The 21,197-nt window shown below is 43.4% G+C and overlaps 1 protein-coding gene and 1 long non-coding RNA gene across 5 annotated transcripts in view; one reads left to right on the top strand and one right to left on the bottom strand.

Annotated features, from left to right (window-relative positions):
- The window catches only part of LOC125466241 (rho GTPase-activating protein 12), a 212,064-nt gene that overhangs the window by 65,816 nt on the left and 125,051 nt on the right, over nucleotides 1-21,197 (bottom strand). Inside the window, exon 1 of one of the 4 annotated variants that reach the window (XM_048560519.2) lies at nucleotides 19,161-19,301. The exons of the other annotated variants lie outside the window; for them this stretch is intronic. Coding sequence (XP_048416476.2) covers nucleotides 19,161-19,238 — 78 coding nt within the window. The 5' untranslated portion in view covers nucleotides 19,239-19,301. Of the gene's footprint in view, nucleotides 1-19,160; nucleotides 19,302-21,197 lie in introns of those variants that run through there. 4 annotated transcript variants of the gene reach the window in all.
- Nucleotides 1-21,197, top strand: part of LOC125466243 (uncharacterized) — a 155,281-nt gene that overhangs the window by 88,883 nt on the left and 45,201 nt on the right. The gene's annotated exons all lie outside the window — the stretch shown is intronic.

The raw sequence follows: 21,197 nt of genomic DNA, 5'->3' as shown, positions 1-21,197 counted from the left end.
GCTGAATTGGCACCGCAGGCACAAACATCTGTTCTCTCCATCACCAACACTCAATAGCAGCTCTGTGTACCATTTACATGGGACACTGCTGACATTCACCAAGATTGTTTAGGCCCATGTTCCAAACCCATGAAGGTTACCTTTAGTAGTACAACAGCATCAGATACATAGGAACACCACCATCCTGACTTGGAAATAGATCACTGTTCCTTCAGTACTGCCGAGTTAAACCCCTGGAATTCCATCCCCAACAGCATTATGGATCTGTCGGAACCAACTGGTCTTCAGCGATTCAAAATGCATCTCATCACCACCACTATCTCAAGGGAAACTAGAGATGGGCAATAAATGCTGGGCAATGCCCATGTCATAAACAAAAAAATTACATACAGATGCTCAGTTACATTCAGAGATAACTTATGGATGTTGATATCAAGCATTAAAAAATACACACTGCAGCATACTGCACATTATAACCATCAGCAGACCTGACAAAATTAACAAGCAGAATTGTCAGAGTACCTGGTAAAGGGAGCTTTCAAACATGTCAAGGTGATCTGTCAAAAGCATGCATTGAATGAAGCTGTTAAGGTATTCAAATGTCCTGGCTTTTAAGTATATGAGAAAGAGTATATGGAGTGTTCATTGCCTGACAGTTTCTATCAGCAGTTCAGTGCAACTTGATAGATTTCATAAACATCGTTACTACAGCAAGGAGCTTTCAATTTCTCAGCCTAAAACATCTTGAAGTCATTATACACTCATTAACAATAAATTCCACAGAGGTTAGGGATGGTGTACTTAAGTGAAATATTTGCCTTTAGAAGGCTTTATTAAATTGAAGAAATACAAGTGCCAGAAAATGGGTTTTTAAATCAATTTTTAAATGTGTTTTTTAATTCACTGCTCTGAAGTCTGACACTCAGATGTTTAAGTTATTGCAAGTCTGCATGTATTCCAAGGTCTGCCCATGGTAGGTACAAAGTGAGATGGCATGATAGGTGTAAGGGCAAAAGGTATTTGGAGACATGGATTGCCAGGGTTGACACAGAGAATTATAGGGGTTATTGAGATCTCGGGATAAAGAGCAACAGTAAGACATTTGACCCATCAAGTATGCTGCACTGCTGAATGAAATCATAGCTGACCTGAATCCTCAATTCAGCTCCTCTATTCTTTCTGCCAAAGTGCAGAACTTAACACTATATTCTATCATAGATAATAAAATGTGAGGCTGGATGAACACAGCAGGCCAAGCAGCATCTCAGGAGCACAAAAGCTGACGTTTCGGGCCTAGACCCTTCATCAGATCCTCTCTGATGAAGGGTCTAGGCCCGAAACGTCAGCTTTTGTGCTCCTGAGATGCTGCTTGGCCTGCTGTGTTCATCCAGCCTCACATTTTATTATCTTGGAATTCTCCAGCATCTGCAGTTCCCATTATCTCTGATACTATATTCTATCAGCCAGGTTTTGCCCATTCTCTAAACTTGTCCATATGCTTCCATAGATTCGCAGGTCATTCTCTGTCCTGGCCTTCCCACTACTTTGTATTATCTACAGACTTGTGATGGAGGCCCACAAGGGCTGGAAAAAAGGGCATAAACTGGCATGGAAAGTCATCAGGGCTAAGGATTGGCATTGATGACCCACAAGTTGTGTGTGTGGAGGGAATAAGAAGGGAAGCCGATTTTGTTTTATTCTTTTGAAGTGAATCAAATGCCAACACAGTGCTAGTGTGCTATGTCAGACCTTCCATTCGGCCCACTCCATGCCTGGCAACCTCTTTTGCCACGTGAACTGAGCTGGAGCCAGGGTGAAGTAAATCCCAGGAGGAGGATCTGTCCCTCATGGGAGATAGGGAGATACAGAAATCATCGAGAGAGCTGGGATCCACTGAAACGCCTTTTGCAGCAGGTTATTCAGCTGTATCGGCATGGCAGCATGTACAGGCTTTGCACAGAGCAGGGGCAACCGCTCAGCTGTCGGAGGTGACAGCTGTGGGCGCAGCTTCCCCGGTGATGAGAGGTGGCAGCAAAGCTCCTCCAACTATTGGAGGCACCAGACTTTTAAACTTGGCGGCACTGGCAAAGCAACATCCCAGAAGAGGGTCACCAGAACAGGACTCTTGTTGAGAGAGGGTGGTGGCAGGCTGGACTGGCAGTAGGCCCAGAGCAGGGACTCCTGGCATCGAGGTGGCAGCGGAAGCAGGGAATCCCGCTTGCAGTCACGGCAGGCCTGGAGCACAAATTCCTGGTTATCGATGAAGCAGCAGCGGCAGTGGCGGTGGCAGCTCCTGGTTGCACTAGGCCCGGAGCTACAGACTCCTGGTTGTAGGGAGAGTGTGGGTTTAGCATGGGAGCCGGGATTGATGAGCTGGCCCCAGCAGTGAAGAGATGGCATCTACAGAATGGCAACTCCTATGTTTGTGGCTCTGATATGGTGAGGTGGTGGAGGAGGGGGTGACAGAGTAGGTGTCAATGGTGAGCAGGCAAAGGACTCATGGCTAAGGCAGCGTAACAAAGGCAGGCTCGTTTTCAGTTCTATCCTTTTATCACTTTTACTCTTAAAGTATTCAAAATGGTGCCAGATTGTGGCAACAGTTGAAGCTTGTCACTGTACTCTACTGGATTATTCACTGTAAAATGCAAGTGACAATACATCATTCAATAAGCTATTCAGTTCTGCACTTTTTCCAGGGCCACTTAGTTTACATCCCAGAGAAACCACATAACCAGAAAGAGAGAAACAGGCAATCCCAGCCACTTTTCCTGGTTTGCAAAGCCAGGAAATGTCTCAACCTATGAGAATGAAAATCTGGGCCCTTATTTCAGGTTTTGCAAATATTTTCCTTGTACCAAAAATCCAGAAAATATAGGTTCCTAGAGAGAGAAAAAAAAAAATCACCAGCTTAACCCAAAAACATTGGATGACGAGGTGATTAGCAGAACCTACAAGAACTCAACAATGTAACATTGAATATTGCTGTGTATCAAAAGTCATATGAGTCTGTTCTTTGCTAATAATAGATCGGCTAGAAGGAGAAAGCCATGAGCTATTGATCCAGAACATGATCCCAACTGTACCACTTTTTCTCGTCTATCTGAAGTCAAGATGGTCAATAAGCAGCAACATACTGCAGCACTAACTGAGATCAATTAATTCAGTTCTGATGAAGAGTCAATAGACTCAAAATGTATCCACTATACCCGGTGTGGCTTCCTCTACACTGGGGAAACCAAGCAGAGGCTTGGGGGCCGCTTTGCAGAACACCTCCGTTCAGTTCGCAACAAACAACTGCACCTCCCAGTCGCAAACCGTTTCAACTCCCCCTCCCATTTCTTGGATGACATGTCCATCATGGGCCTCCTGCACTGCCACAATGATGCCACCCGAAGGTTGCAGGAACAGCAACTCATATTCCGCTTGGGAACCCTGCAGCCCAATGGCATCAATGTGGACTTCACCAGCTTCAAAATCTCCCCTTCCCCCACCACATCCCAAAACCAGCCCAGCTTGTCCCTGCCTCCCTAACCTGTTCTTCCTCTCACCTATCCCTTCCTCCCACCTCAAGCCACACCTCCATTTCCTACCTACTAACCTCATCCTGCCTCCTTGACCTGTTTGTCCTCCATGGACTGACCTATCCCCTCCCTACCTCCCCACCTATACTCTCCTCTCCACCTCTCTTCTTTTCTCTCCATCTTCGGTCCGCCTCCCCCTCTCTCCCTATTTATTTCAGAACCCTCTCCCCATCCCCCTCTCTGATGAAGGGTCTAGGCCCGAAACGTCAGCTTCTGTGCTCCTGAGATGCTGCTTGGCCTGCTGTGTTCATCCAGCTACACACTTTGTTAACAAAACGTAAAATCTGCTTTCTCCCTACAAAGTGTCAGACCCTCCGAGTGTCTCCAGCAATTACTGTTTTTGCATCAGTTAATTCAACACAGGCCAGATTTAGTCTGTTAGCTTCCCAGGGTAAAATATCTTAGATATGTTGAGCTGATAATTACTAAACTGACCTAAACAGGATGATGATTAAACCTCTTGTACCCAAACCTTCAACATATTTGCATCGTTATTTAAATAAGGAAACTAATACTGTAAACAGTATTCATATATGGTCTCACTAACACCCTATATCACTGTAGGGCAAACTTTCTAGTTTGTTCAATTCACCTTGCAATAACAACATTCTAACAGCTCCTTGAATTAATTGTTGTACATGCAGAGCAACCATTGAGGACTCATGCAGCCAGATCCCTCTGTTTCAGGACACCGCATAACACTGTGGTACTATCTTTCAGATGAGATATTAAATTTAGACCCAGCCTGCCCTCTCAGATGCACAGAACACAAAAATGTTGGGGTGGGGTGTGTGTATTGGCGGGGCGGGGGGGGGGGGGGGGGGGGGGCTGACTGTGGGTTGGAAAAACAGACAGATCTTGAGGTAAAATCTTCCCAGGCAAGGAATCATTAGGTTTTGGATTGCACCAAGTGACCAGGTGATGGAAACGAAATCAGTGGTAACTAGAAGAAAAAAAAAATTGGATAAATACTTTGCAAAGAAAAAAGATTGGAGGGATATCATAGAATCCCTACAGTGTAAAAGCAGGCCATTGAGTATACACTGACCCTCTGAAGAGCATCCCACCCAGACCACTTCCCCCACAACCCTATCCCTGTAAATCCCGTGACTATCTAACCTGCACATCCCTGGATATTATGGGCCATTTGGCATGGTCAATCCACCTTAACTTGCACATTTGTGGACTGTGGGAGGAAACCAGAGCACCTGAAGGAAACCCACGCAGACACAGGGAGAACATGCAAACTCCACACAGACAGACAGTCACCCAAGAGTGGAATCGAACCTGGGTCCCTTGGACCGTGAGGCAGCAGTGCTAACCTCCGAGACACCACGCTCCCACTCACATTCTGTGAACAAATGAATAAGAATAATCCAGGTTCTTTATTTTTGCAACTGAATTATATGTTCATGGACAGGTGCAGGGAAGATTAGCATCGACACCTGGTTGGGTGAGAATTGTTTGGCGAGGTAAGCTTTGTAATACATTGCTCTGGCTCTTTTATAAGTTGTTGTTTACTTTCAACTCTAAATTGTTTAGGATTACCTCAATGTGCGTTGAAATCTGAAAGATCAACTAAAATGGAAGGAACACTTATCACAAGATTGAGGGGGCAAACCTGATGGAAGTGTATGAAATTATGACGGGCATTGAGGAAAACAATTTTTCACAAAGAGGGTGATGGGAATCTGGAATGCACTGCCTGAGAAGTTGGTAAACATGAGAAACCCTAAAACCTTTTAAAATAAAAGTACGTGGATGACCACTTGGAATGTCGCAACATTTAAGGCAATGGGCCAAGTGAGATTTGTGTAGATAGGTTCACATAGACTCAATAGGCCAGATGGCCTTGTCTGTACTACATGACAAGGTAAGACAATTAAGGGTCAAAAACAAAAGGAGGAAGTCAGAGTTTTATTGCAACCAAGCAACATTGAACTTGCAGAGTTTGGAAGGAAGTATGTTTCTGACAAGTCCACCAAAAATAGGAGGACTGCATGTCCAGATTCACAGACTGCAAGATACATGTCAGGGAGATGTCTAATTAAAGAAAAATATGATGCGTAAAATCACAGAATCCTTACAATGTGGAAGCAGGCCATTCGACACATTGAGTCCACACCCCCTCTTCCAAAGAGCATTCTACCCAGAACACTGCCCAAAACCGGCCCTCCCCCCGTCCGAACCCAGTAACAATACATTTTTCACAGCTAACCCTCCTAGCTTCCACATCCCTGGACACTATGGGCAATTTAGCGTGGCCAATCCACCAAACCTGCACATTTTGGAGTGTGGGAGGAAAATCGAGCAGACACAGAGAATGCGCAAACTCCACACTGAGGATTGATTTGAACCAGTGTCCCGGCGCTGTAACGTAGTAGTGTTAACCACTGAGCCACTGTGCAAAACACAAACAGATATACAGTGTATATGGGTCTACTGTTGCATTAGTTTAACTCTGTGCCTTGGATGTAGAAGTATTAACGCAGCTACTTTGGAAGCCAATGCATACCAAATACTCATCGCTCTTCCGTACCACTTGTTAACTCACACCAACAGTTTGACCTCCTATCAGAGTGACTCAGACAAAATACCGAGGGTACTTGAAATCTGAAATAAACTCAATGCCCGAGAAACCCGGTAAGTCTAGCAGCATCTGTGGAGAGAGTAACAGAATTAACAGAGAAACAGGCCAGTTTTGAAGAGTCATGCCAGACTAAAGGTAAGCATGCAGGTACAGCAAGCGATAAAGAAGGCAAATGGCCTTCATTGCGAGAGGTTGAGTACAGGAGCAGGGGTGTGTTGTTGCAGTTATACAGGGCCTTGGTGAGGCCACACCTAGAGTACTGCATGCAGTTTTGGTCTCCTTTTCTGAGGAAGGATTCTCTTGCTCTTGACAGAACGCAGCGAAGGTTTACCAGGCCGATTCCGGAGATGGCAGAACTGACGTATGAGGAGAGATCAACTGGGTTAGGATTGTTTTCGCTGGAATTCAGATGAATGGTTGGGGGGGGGGGTGGGGGGGTGGACTCAGATTTATAAAATTTTAACAGGATTAGACGGGGTAGATGCAGGGAAGGATGTTCCCGATGGTGGGTGTGTCCAGAACCAGGGGCACAGCATGAGGATGCAGGGTAGACCATTTAGGACAGAGATGAGGAGACTTGTCTTTAATCAGAGTGGTGAGCCCGTGGGATTCATTACCACAGGAAGTAGCTGTTGTCAAAACATTAAATGTATTCAAGAAGCAGCTAGATTATAGCACTTGGGGCAAATGGGATCAAAGATTATGGGGAGAAAGCAGGATGAGGCTGTTGAGTTGGACATCAGCCGTGATCGTGACAAATGGCAGAGCAGGCTTGAAGGGTGAAATGGCATCCCTCTGCTTGTATTTTCTACTTTCTATTAATGGAGTTTCCCTCTCCGCAGATGCTGCTAGACCCAATGAGTTGCTCCAGTATGTTCTTTGCTTGTTTACATCAACTCAACATAGCGTTCAAAAACTTCAGACCTTGAACTCTGCTCTCCATTTTGATATTTCACCCCACCCTGTGTTGTATTTTTGTGGTTTTACTTTCAGCACAGTTGGCCTATATTGCCAGTAATGGGTGTAAACTTCTACACTAACATCACTACAACTCTCTCTTTGATTTTTGTTCTGTGATATCTTTGCTCTCTAACATCTGTAAACCTCTAACCAGCCTGCCCTTTCTGTTGCACTCTATTTAACAACATTAAACTAACTATTCCACCTCTCTCCAATATTGCTTTGAATTATATCTGTTAACTATATTTCACTTTCCATAGATGCTGCCACAAGTCACTCATGCACTGTCTATGTTACCCTGAGCCTCTCATGGGAAAGAAGAAATTGGTAGGAGGTAGTGCAGGAGTGCCTTTTAACAGACTTATATTGCACAGGATACTGAATGTCTGTCTAACATAAAACATTTGAAGATTTAATTTCTATTAATTTCATGAACGCATTTCCAAAGATGGGTGGGTTGTTTTCTTTTACCAAAGATTACAGCTCAAGAAGCAAAGATCTAAACTTGCAGGTTGGAAACAGATGAAAATTGTAAAATAGATTAACTAAATCTGAGCTTGTAGAAGTCTGCAAACATATAGGAAGAGGAGTTGGACACAGGGAGATAAGGAACTCTACAGTCTTCCATCACATGCATCCTAAGTTCTGAAATCCCATCTTCAAATCTCTCCACGAGCTGATTTAAACACTCTGTTTTGACCCAGCATTTGGTGTTCCTTAGGTCAGTGAGTGTTTTGTCTCATACAGAGTGTCATACAGCACAGAAACAAACCCTTTAGTCCAACGCATCCATGCTGACCAAGTTTCCCAAACTAAATTAGTGCTCCTTGCCTGCATTTGGCCCATATCCCTCTAAACCTTTCCTATTCATGTACCTGTCCCAATGCCTCTTAAATGTTGTAACGGTACCTGCATTTACCACTTCCTCTGGCAGCTCATTCCACATACAAACCACCGACTATGTGAAAAAGTTGCCCCTCAGAACCCTTTTAAATGTTTCTCCCCTCACCTTGAAAATATGCCCCCCTAGTTTTGAACTCCCCCACCTTAGGGGAAAAAAGACCTTTATCATTACTTATCTATGCCCCTCATGATTTTATAAATTTCTCTAGGATCACTACTTGACCTGCTACACTCCAGTAAATAAAAAAGCCCCAGCTTATTCAGCCCCTCCTCATAATTCAAACCCTCCAGTCTTGGCTACATCCTGCTAAATCTTTTCTGAACCCTTTCCAATTAATAATACCTTTCCTGTAACAGGGCAACCAGAACTGTACACATGACTCCAAAAGTCATCTCACCACCACCCTGTATGACCTCAACATGACATTCCAACTCCAGTACTCAACAGTCTGAGCAATGAAAGCTAGCGTGCTAAACACCTCAACTGTTACCTGTGACACAACATTCAAAGAATTAATGTACCCAAATCCCTCCGTCTCGCTCTTTGGTAACACCTCCCAGAGATCTATCATTAACTGTAGAAGAGTTGCCCTTGTTCACTTTACTAAAATGCAATACCTCGCACTTATCCAAATTATTAGCTGCTTCTCAGGCCATTTAGCCAATTGATCAAGATCTCTTTGTAGTCTTAGATAACCCTTTTCACTGTCAACTTTACCACCAAATTTTGGTGTCATCCGAAACTTACTAACTGCATCTCCTAAATTCTCATCCAAATCATTTATAGAAACGACACAGTGGACCCAGCACCAATCCCTGTGGAACACCACTGGTCACAGGCCACGACTCCCAAACACAACTTCCTTCACGACCCTCTATCTCCTATTGTCAAGCCAATTTTGTATCTAATTGACAAATTCTCCCTGAATCTCACGTGATCTAACTCTACTAATCAGTCTACTATGCAGAACCTTATCAAACACTTTACTACAGTCCATTTAGACAACATCAACCACTTTGCCCTCAATCTTTTTGGTTACGTCCTCAAAACCTCAATGAAGTTGGTAAGACATGATTTCCAATGCATGAAACCATGCCGCTATCCCTAATAAGCCGTCAGCTTTTCAACTGCTTGTAAATTCTACCTCTCAGAATCCCCTCCGACAACTTACCCACTACTGATGTCAGACTGCCCAATCTACAGTTCCTAGGTTTTGCCTTTACAGCCTTTCTTACACAAAGGCACTGCATTAATCACCCTCCAGTGCCCACCCATGGTGATGGATGATACAAACATCTGTGCCTGGGGCCCTGCAATTTCCTCCCTAATGTCCCAGGCTACATCGGAGCAACGCCCAGGTGTGTGTGTGTGTGTGTGTGTGTGTGTGTGTGTGTGTGTGTGTGTGTGTGTGTGTGTGTGTGTGTGTGTGTGTGTTTTAAGACCTCCAGCATCACCTCGTCTGTAATGTGCACAGTTTTCAAGACATCAGTACTTATATTCCAGAGTTCCCTAGCCTCCATGTCTTTTTCCAGAGTAAAAACTGACATGTTCATTTAGTATCTCTCCCATCTCCTGTGGTTCCATATACAGTTGAACTCATTGATCTTTGAGACTATATACTCTCTTTAGTTGTTCTTTTGCTCTTAACATACTTGTAGAATCTCTGAATTATCCTTAACCCTATCTGCCAAGGCTCTCACATCACTTCTTTGCACACCTGATTTCCCTCTTACGAATGCCCCTCCAACCCCTTATGCTCCTCAAGGGATTATAATTATTATAATGATCCCATGAAGTGCCTCAGGATGATTTATTATAGTAAGAAGCGCTAGATAAATGCAAGCCGTTGTTGTTAATTGTGCACGTTTGCATACATATGTGCAAGTCTCTAGTTTCAGTACACAGACTACATTAGAACATTCAACCATATTTCACAATTCATTCCAACAGAGGCAGATTCCCAATATCAAGGAACCAATCAGTTACAGTTTTGACAGCAATAAAGTAATAACTTGTTTATGCGATCATGTCATTAAATGTGACGATATAAGCATTAAGCAAGCACAATAATACAGCAAACTAGTTAAAGGTCCTAATGATGTTATGTTGTCCTTAAGTGGGTCACTGAAATGCTATTTCTACTCAAAAACCAGCTCCCAATAGTTACAACTTTGAGTTAATGAACAAATTCTCTGACTGCTTCGGTTAATACATACATCAGCCCCCTAAAGGTTAGGTGAATTGATAGATGGAATGAAGATGCTGAAATGTGAGGTCGTACAATTTGCTCTGAACTCAGGTGGTTGGAAATACAGAGAAATGGGCTGTAAATTCACTTGAAGCTGTGGCCAGGTGGGACAGTACAGTGAAGGACTGGATCTAAACTGACTTGTGATTTGGGGAAAAGGCTAGAAACGGAAAGTAAGAAAATTTTAATGCAGCTGTTGCAGATTCCCATCAGACAAAGTATGTTTCCAGCTTCCAATTTAAGCACATCTCAGCTCTCACCAGAAGGTGGAAAGTAGGAATTAAAGTTTTCCCAGGCAACGTTTATTTCAGAACAGACAATGAAAAGCAAATTAAAGATAACAGTGTGGAGCTGGAGGAACAGAGCAGGTCAGGCAGCATCAGAGGAGCAGGAAAGTTGACATTTTCGATTGGGACCCTTCTTCAGAAGGGAGGGAGGGGAAAGGGAGCTCAGAAAGAAATAGACAGAGGACGGGTAGGGCTGGGGAAGGTCAGTGGGATGGTGACAGGTGAGTGCAGGTAGGGAGTGGAGGAGATTGGTCAGTGAGGTGGGAGAAATGGATAGGTGGGAGAGAAGATGGACAAGTTATTTCAAGCCCACCAACTCCCACAGCTACCTGGGCTACACCTCCTCTCACCCACCATCCTGCAAGAATGTGATCCCCAGTCCCACTTCCTCCACCTCCACCGCACGTGCTCCCAAGATAGGGTGTTGCACTCCTGAATATCCCAGATATCCTCTTATTTCAAGGGCCGTAAATCTCCCCCTTCAGTGGTTGAAAATGCTCTCAACCACATCTCTTCTACACCTCTGCCCTCGCATCCCCTCCCCCCAACAAAAACAAAGTCAGAATCCCCCTTGTCCTCATGTATCACCCCACTGTATGTCCATATCCAACATATCATTCTTCACCACTTCCGCCACCTGCAATCCAACCCCACAACCAAAGATATAGTTCCCTCCACACTTCTATCTGCCTTTCGTAGGGAACGTTCTCATTGTGACTCTCTCATCCACTTCACACTCCCGACTAGCCCTGGCATCTTTCCCTGCAACCGCAAGAAGTACGACACCTGCCCCTTCACCTCCTCCCTCACCTCCATTCAAGGCACCAAATAAAGTGATACAACCTGCACATCATCTCTCCCATCTATCCGCTCCTCCCATCTCACTGACTAATCCCCACCACTACCCATCTGCACTCAACTATCACCATCCTACCTACCTTCCCCAGCCCACCCCTCCTCTCTCTCTATATCTCTGAGCTGCCTTCCCCTTCCCCCATTTCTAAAGGGTCCCAACCCAAATCATTTTTCGCGCTCCTCTGATGCTGCTCCAGTCCCTCCAGCTCCACATTATGTTATCTCTGACTCCAGTATCGACTTTTCCAAGTAAGGGAGCAAATCTGAGAAGTCATGCTGCCAGGGAGGCACTCCAGGCCGTGTGTGGTGCCCCAATTCGTTTTGGGCTGAATGAAATCTTTGCCATATGGTGAAGGAAGCTCGGCGCAGGCTTCAAAGGCAGTGCTTATTATCTCCGAATGAAAAGCAAATTGTCTGATCATTTATCACATTGTTGTGAAAGCTTGCTGTCCTCAAAATAGTTATTTCATTTCCCTACATAATGCTGTAAAATTTCTTAACTGATTGTAAAGGGCTTTGGGACAAGACAGGCAAATTCTCTCACTAATTCAAATGGTCTAGGTCTTAAAGAAACAGAAATGTTCTTCTTCAGTAACAAGTACAATAGATAGCTAATGGGGCCATATCTGAACGAAACCACATCTTCTATAACCAGTTCTGCCCCAAGACACCCAAAACACATGTTCTTACTCTCCATTTTACATAAGCCCTTCAAGGAAGAATTTGTTCAAATATTATTTGTAGTTAGTTGTAAATGGGAAATTGCAAAAACAAAACTGGAGTAGTGCAGCAGTTGTCTATGATTATCGTAGACACTTAACTATTGCAGCCTCACTCTACCACTATGTTGAGAACAGTTCTCCTCAACCACTTAACCACACACCTTGCATATCATCTGCTCTATATTTACTGCACCAGAGACAAAATAAGCGACAACAATAAACGTGCAAGCAGCACATCTCAAGTGTTTTTTAAAAAAAAACTAGCCAGTCAGTGGAAGCAAAGCCTCCCTTTAGAGGGTGACGAGCAAAGGATTTGTCGGTTCCCTGCATCTCGGCTCCATGCATGGCCTTACCCAGTTCAGATCATGTCAGAGGTTGTGATTGAGCAGTTTCCCTCGCGTCCAGTTGCTTTCCAGAATGTGCCAGGCAATGAAATATACTGGCTTACAATCAGCTTGTTGAACTCTTTCTGATGCCTTCACAAAGTGCTGGGGATGTGTGACTACACCATCTCCTTCTGCATAATATACAGGACATGCATCATAGACTTCTTCTCATGGGTACCCACCCATCTCTCTCATTAGTTACATATTGTCCAGTACAATCTGAAGATTTATTTCAGTCAAATATGTTCTCTTCCTCTCTCTTTGTGAGCCCCTCAGCCAAATCGATCAAATCAAAGACATTCTTTTAAGATGCGATGACATTTCACTTGAACTTTCATAGCCATTCACTTTATAAATTACATTAAGCTCATTTCTGAAGACTTCAGCTATTTCTAAAACACAGTCTCCAATTTAAATTTCTACTCCTTTACCAGCGGCAAACATTATCAAGTCCCTGGAAGGTATCTAGTAAACTGAGTCAGCATTCTCTGTCAATCAATGAGTGTAAAGCACATTTCAGGACAACAACAATGACCAACAAATGAACAAGACCCAAGCTTTCTTCTCATTACGGTAAGGGAATGCTGGCTCACCACAGAGCGAGTTCCAATGGTTATTACGTGGGGGAAACACTGATGCAGACTTGGGCCTTTTTAATCTGTTGTTCTGTGCTACCATACTCAAAATTATGAGCATGGCTTGTGCTGCGCAACTGCACACTGGAGGGCACTTTGTGGAAACATTTATTACAACGGCAAGGTGTGTAGAAGATTTTGAAGCTAAGAACAAAATCTACACATCAGTTGGGATGCAGTGAGCAAGGACAGGGATAATGGACTGTGGCTTTGTCAATCTTTATAGAACATAGAACATAGAACATAGAACAGTACAGCACAGAACAGGCCCTTCAGCCCACAATGTTGTGCCGACCATTGATCCTCATGTATGCACCCTCAAATTTCTGTGACCATATACATGTCCAGCAGTCTCTTAAATGACCCCAATGACCTTGCTTCCACAACTGCTGCTGGCAACGCATTCCATGCTCTCACAACTCTCTGCGTAAAGAACCTGCCTCTGACATCCCCTCTATACTTTCCACCAACCAGCTTAAAACTATGACCCCTCGTGTTAGCCATTTCCGCCCTGGGAAATAGTCTCTGGCTATCGACTCTATCTATGCCTCTCATTATCTTGTATACCTCAATTAGGTCCCCTCTCCTCCTCCTTTTCTCCAATGAAAAGAGACCGAGCTCAGTCAACCTCTCTTCATAAGATAAGCCCTCCAGTCCAGGCAGCATCCTGGTAAACCTCCTCTGAACTCTTAGTTGGAGGAAATTAAAAAGAGGACAAGGGATAGAAGTCTGGAATGTACTCAAGGTGACAAATCAAACATGAGAAGAGAAATCAATACAGAAAGTATAACGGAAGCTTCAGAAAAGAAGGTGGATACATTAGAAAGCAATGCCATAGATGTGTTGTAGAGAGAGACATCTGGAAAAGCAAGCAGCAAATGATGTAGATGGTGGTGGTACGACAACGCTCCAGTTTGATAATTGTAACTGTCGCAACCAAAGTTGGAGAGATGCATTAATTTCTTTCCAGTCCTACTCTTCCACTGGTCATTAAAATTTCAAATTTGACCAGCGTGAAGATATGAAAATTATGTAGGACTTAGACTGTGTTGTTGCAGTACTGGAAAAATTCAGCTAGATTTTGGATGAGAGTTTGCTCGCTGAGCTGCAAGGTTAGTTTTCAGATGTTTCGTCACCATTCTAGGTAACATCATCAGTGAGCCTCCGACGAAGCACTGGTGTTATGTCCCGCTTTCTATTTATCTGGTTAGGTTTCCTTGGGTTGGTGATGTCATTTCCTGTGTTGGTGATGTCATTTCCTGTTCTTTTTTCTCAGGGGGTGGTAGATTGATTTGGAGCCAATGTGTTTGTTGATGGAATTCTGGTTGGAATGCCATGCTTCTAGGAATTCTCGTGCGTGTCTCTGTTTGGCTTCTCCTAGGATGGATGTGTTGTCCCAATCAAAGTGGTGTCCTTCCTCATCTGTATGTAAGGATACGAGTGATAGTGGGTCGTGTCGTTTTGTGGCTAGTTGATGTTCATGTATCCTGGTGGCTAGCTTTCTGCCTGTTTGTCCAACGTAGTGTTTGTCACAGTTCTTGCAAGGTATTTTGTAGATGACGTTTGTTTTGTTTGTCGTCTGTATAGGGTCTTTTAAATTCATTAGAATTTTATAAGTCTCAGATTCCACAACCACCACACACCCCCCCACTTCATTCGTCTGAACTCTGGTGAAAATAATCCTAACCTAGTCAATCTCTCCTCATACATCTGTCCCACCATCTCTGGAATCAGCCTGGTAAGCCTTGCTGCATTCCCTCAAGGGCAAGGGCTTTCTTCCTCAGAAAAGGAGACCAAACTGCACACAATATTCCAGGTGTGGGCTCACCAAGGCCCTGTACAACTGCAACAACACATCCCTGCTCCTGTGCTCGAAACCTCTCACAACGAAGGTCAACATACCATTCGCCTGCTTTACCGCCTACTGCACCTGCCTACTTAACTCCAGTGGCTGGTGCACAAGGACACCCAGGTCCCACTGCACACTCCCCTTTCCCAATTAGGGAAAGATGATCAAGCACCCCACAGAACACATCAAATCACAAGTGGAATCAAACAGATCCTGCAGATTTCACAGCAGTTCCCACCTTCCATCAGTAGAGCTGCACTTCTCTGGAATCTTAGAAACAGCATTCCAGCCTTTAGTAATTAACACAAATGCAGCTTTTCACAAGCCGGGAGCCAGTATTGCCCCTCGATTTTTCTGGAGCTTCAATCTCGCTCAGCTGCCTTTCTCTGCTGTACTTAACTACTAATTATGCATCAGCTTCTTTTAAGCCTTTCACAGCAGCCAGGGCGCACACAATGGTCTGAAGTGTAGCACCATAACAAATCTGTAAAGGACTCTTCTGCGCACGCGCGCGCGCGCACACACACACACACACACACACACACTTCCAGTCTCACTGTCCTCTGCATTGTACCTCTTCAGTGACTATCAAGTGATCTATTGAACTCCTTGCGAAACGCCCAGCCCTACTGCCAGGCAGAATTGAACATAACTAATATTTTGCAAGATCTGAAAGAGCGTATGCGCTTGTGCATTATCAGTAATTTAAACAGGCAACCTTTTGGTCTGTTAACATTCAAAAATGTTTGAAAATTCATCCCCTCCGGTTACAGATGGTGTTAAAGTTTTTACAGGGGAAGGAGAATAAAGAAATTTCCAGAGTATGGGCCTTGGCAGTGCAGGAACAGCCAGAAGGCTGGAAAAGAAAGGACTAAAACACAGGGGAGGGACAGACAGTCTTCAACAATAGTTTTAGGAGTTGCATACATAGGTGATTAACTTGCAGTCATCTTTGAACATAGATGATTTTTTTTTATTTGCAAACCAGCCTGTTCAAATCACTGACCTAATACCAAACTGTCGTCAGGACATCTTTTAAACAAGTTAGAATCTCACAACAGTTATGGCACAGCAGGCCGTGCTGTGTCTTTGCCAGCCCTCTGTGACAGCTAATGTTAGGACTCATTTTCTAACGTTCCGGGCATCACATGATTAAAACTCCAGGAATGTCTCCAGACATTGTTGGCAACCACATTTAGTGTAGGTAGAGACAAAATTTCCACAGCCAGAATAGACCCTAGGGCTTCTTTCTCATTAGGGAAAGAGAGATGGTTGGTGATGGGTTAACTAGTGGGTCACCACACCTCAGGTGACGGGAGAGGTCGAGAAAGGGAGTCCTTCATGGTAACCTCAGCTTGTGCCGGAAGTGAACGTGGTTGGTGCTGCTCTGCTTTGCAAACCAGCTAATTTAGCTAACCGAAACCCCCACCCGCCCCATATCCATATTCTGCTCAAAAACATTCACTGAAGTGGCCAGATGTCATTTTGGAAGCTGACTCTGTTTAGACATATTCCTGGAGATCACATGATCTCCAGTCCCATCACCCACTCTGACAGCGCTTCCCACCAAATCTCCACTATTTTAGCAACTGAAACATAAATATCCAAAGGAAATTAAAATAAAATTATTTTCAAATTCCCCAGTGTCTTTTTTTCACAGCAATCTTCCAGGAGGTTTTGATGCAATTCTGGGTGGTTGGTAAATTGAGATAGGAGTCTCCTGCTGAGCCCATGCCCAGTCTCTCCAATCGCCTGGCCTAAATGAACTGACACCAGCACTCAAATTCTCAACAATCTTCCCAAGAGGCAACTTTGTTGTTAACTGATCCTTTGGCGGCTTCTTTTTTTAAAAAGGCAACGACGACTGTTGACATTATCCATTCTCCACTTTCTTTGTATGTTACCTAATTGCATAGACCTTCCACTGAAACTCACGGATGTTTTATATGCTGTAGGGACTTCCTAAAATTTAAGATGGTCTTTAAAATTTAACAACAACTCGTATCTTTACGTCACCTATTGTCTAATGAAACCAACCTAAAGTGCTTGGAACATTTTTGGGCAGATTACCAAAAGTTTAGTGAGAGATGTAGGTTTCACAGTCAGTTTTCAAGGAGAAAAGCAAGGTCAGCGATAGAGGGGTTTTGGGATGGAATTCCTCGTGGCTTTTTTAACTGAAGGCACAGCCATCGAAGCAGGGAATATTTGAAATTAGGTGGGCTCAAGACAACAGAATATAACCAGCACTTGTTCTGAGCACCTGTAGTCTTTTCATTCATTCTTTGTATTTATCAGTGTTTTTGCCCAACTTTTGCTTGATTGTATAGCTTTCCATATCCTTCTCCTTCCCGCACAGCTTAGAAGTTTCCACAAACATTCCCGCCTCCAAAAAGTTATTCTTTTTCCATGGATAAGAGTTTTATTTTCCTTTTTGGCCCTCCATTGCTTTGAGGTGAGACACTGTACAAAATACCTCCTGAAAACATTCCTATTTGTCTCTACCTGCCTTGCTTTTAAAATGGTCCCCACATGGCAGTTTAGACTTGCTCCCAAAAGCAATTTCTTGAATTTCTTTCATGATGGAAGTTGGCACTTGTATCCATTGATCTCATTTCTTGGCTAATCATGGCCTGCATCGATTACACTACATGCTAATCAGCAAAGTAAAGAAGGTTCAGCCAGATAAACAACATACAAATTGGGTGTTTGGTTCTGTGTTAGCTCTCTTGATTCAGAGTTAGAAGGTTAGAAAGAAAAATCAAGGCTCGTACCCCCGTGCATTACCGGCAGCAAGTTGCATTGTCAAAGCCATCACCTTTCAGGTGTACCAAGACACTATTTTGAAGGGGAAAAGGGTCATTATCTCCAGTGTCCTGACCGGTATTTATCTCTCAATCAACACCACAAAACACACTAACTAGTCATTATCATTCAGAGAGAGCAAGAACTGCGGATGCTGGAGTCAGAGACAACAGTGTGGAGCTGGAGGAACACACCATGTCAGGCAGCATCAGAGGAGCAGGAAAGTTGATGTTTTGGGTCGGGACCCTTCTTCAGAAATGATGCTGCCTGGCCTGCTGTATTCCTCCAGCTCCACACTACTGTCAAGTCATCACATTGCTATTTGTGGGAACTTGCTGTGTGCAAACTCTTTTTGTGTTCCCATGACTGTAACTATCCTTCAAAAAGACTCAATTAGTCTTGCAGTGTTTGGTGGTCATGACAGATTCCATACAGAAATAACTCCACACAGCCAGTATTCCATCATCCAGCCACTCTTTATTTATGTGTGCAGAGTACTTGACCTGGTCCAGCTTCCTCAGAGACAGCTCTTAGACTGAGCAGAACCTCTGACACCCTTGTTTATATCTGTCAGCCAGGACTCCCTGTTTGGACCAAGTTAACAGCTCCAATCAGGGAACTCCTATTCTACGAAAACAAAGTATGTAGCTGGATGAACAAAGCAGGCCAAGCCTCATCTTAGGAGCACAAAAGCTGACGTTTCAGGCCTGGACCCTTCATCTGATGATTATCTCCTATTCTACGAGGTTCACCTAGCTGACCTTGTTACAATCATTACGCATGCAAATATAAGTCTTTAATTCCAGTTTTTAGAAGTCAAAAATAATGTTGAATAAATTGGAGAGTCACAGTTCCAGTAACCAGCCTGATGGAATTTTCACAATTAAAGATTGAAGCCTCCCCCTCAAACCCTAGATCATCGAGAAAACCAGTTTAAGTCGAGGGGATTTACCATCTGACACTCCATCCTAAAGCTGTATGCTGCTAATTAAATGTAATACTTGACTGATTTGCACCAACAAAATAACAACTAAGAAATTCAGCACACTTCAAGTCCTGAAATTAACCTTCCAGCCCCAAACTCAGGATAAATTATGTCTGCCTATAACAACTTCTTCTCTACTGTTTCAGTTTGAATACTCCCCCTGCAATAACTACTTCACAGTCATTCTAAAATAATACACAGGATGCACAGGAAGCTACAGGAGGAAAAAGAAGAAACCATCCGCTGACAGTGTCCGACAGTTTCAGCTGCAAACTTCTTACGTAAAAACAGACAGGCAAATGCAAAAAGGGCACTGAATGCCAATCATGTCCTGTTAATGCTAGAGATTCCCTTACCTGTGAATAGGCTATAGAGGTCAAGCAGGCATCCATATTTTTGGAACCCTGGTATGCCATGGGAATAACACAAGGCATATCAACACAGAGTACAGTTTTGGGCAGTAAACACTTCACATCATGGAGACCATCGCAACACTATAAAAGGAGGTTAGTTATCACATCTGACTGTGGCGTCATTTCCTGGCTCGATTTCAGATCAGGACATCAACTGCAAAACGGAACCTTTTGGCTGTCAAGAAGCAAAAAGAAAAGGCACATTGAAGCTTGAAGCTTCCTGAGTCGATCACGTGTGGTTGGAGACAAAAAAAAAGGAACAGAGCACTATGACTATCTTGATGCTCTCTGAATTCAACATGCATCATTCAATACACCTGAAGTATGCAAGGAGTGTATTTATAAATCAACAACAAAAACAAGTGAGAAAAATTCAACAGGTCAGGCAACATTGTACTACAGAAACAGAGGTCATGTTATAGCTTACTGGTAATTAGATTTCAAATACCTATACTGATTTGGTTTTGCATATGTATTTATTAATAGAAGATGAGAACATTGTGTTTATAAAAAGTTAACAGACTCGCATCAACCCATTGTTGTTGCTACTAGATAACACTTTCACACCTCTGCAACACTGATAGTTTGCACAGCAAATATAGAAACTGCCAGCAAGAGCAAAGTAGCTGAATCATTCACTTTACTGACAAATGTTAGTTTTAAAAACATCATCCTGGTGATTCAATTATTTCATTAGAAAGGAACAAAGAAGCTGTTTAAGTTTCAATCACAAGCCCTACATAAAAGACTTCTTGGAGGTCATAAAAGATTACAAACTGCGTAGTCTCCTTATCCGATCTAGCTCACGCCTCCTTGTCCTTGTACCTCATGGTGTACAGGTTGGCATTATTCCCTTCACTTCAGATTGTGGTGCAATCAGTTTTAGTCCCACAAATACAGTAAACAACGTGTTTTACCAAACTATACCTGAATCTGATTAGCTAATGTGTAGAACCTCTTTACAGAGAATCACTGAGAAACAGAGGCTTATTTCTGAAGAGGGATCCAGAAACGTCAGCTTTCCTGCTCCTCTGATGCTGCTTGGCCTGCTGTGTTCATCCAGCTCTACACTTTCTTGTCTCAGATTCTCCAGCGTCAGCAGTTCCCATTATCTCTTATTTGTTCCATCTCTTTAATGCTCCCAGGGCAACGGGCAATCTGAAGTCAGTCAGGGAACTGAAAAGTCTGTTGAGCTATTGACCTCCTAAGTTTCAATGACATCTTCTCAACCCAATCTCAGCCTAATCTTCCAGTTATGACATACAACCAAGTAACAGGAGAAGTAGAAGACCACAGGGTCATTCTGCCTGATCCTCCATTCAGCAAAATCATGTCAGTGACCAATCTTCAACTCTCTTTCCTGCCCATTCCCCATTTCCCTTGATTCCAGGAGACCCAAAAAAATGTGTTCATCAGTCTTAAAATTAATCAACAATGGAGCATCTACAACCCACTGAGGTAGAGAAATCTAAAGATTTGCAACAGTGAATGTACGTGGGAAGTAATTTCACCCCTTTCTCAGTCCTAAAATGATCAACCCCTTAGCCTGAGACTATGTCCATGCTCTCGACAAGCCACCAGCAAAAACTGACTCTCCACGGCTACCCTGCAGAATCTTACACATCTCAATAAGATCATGTCTCATTTTTCTAAATTCTAGAGACTGTAGACCCGATTTACTCAGCCTTTCATCACAGGCCAACACCATCAAGCCAGCTGCAAGTCTAATGAACCTTTGCTATACTGCTGCAATGTTACAAGTCCTTCCTCTTGGGTGTGACACACACCAGAAATCCAGGCATGCATCTCTATTTGGGCACTTTCTTTCTACCCTACTGGTTAAATTTTTTTAAAAGTCTGTAATACATATAATACATCAAACATGTTGCCACTTTCATAAAACCATTTTGAATTTGTCTGATCATATGACAATTTTGCACATGTATTGTTAGGATTCCCTGAACCACACACTCCAGAACT

Source organism: Stegostoma tigrinum, chromosome 31 (genome assembly GCF_030684315.1).
Source record: "Stegostoma tigrinum isolate sSteTig4 chromosome 31, sSteTig4.hap1, whole genome shotgun sequence".
NCBI classification, from domain to species: domain Eukaryota; kingdom Metazoa; phylum Chordata; class Chondrichthyes; order Orectolobiformes; family Stegostomatidae; genus Stegostoma; species Stegostoma tigrinum.
The sequence above is the reverse complement of the archived record's forward strand: the minus strand, read 5'-3'. Positions and strand labels throughout refer to the sequence as shown.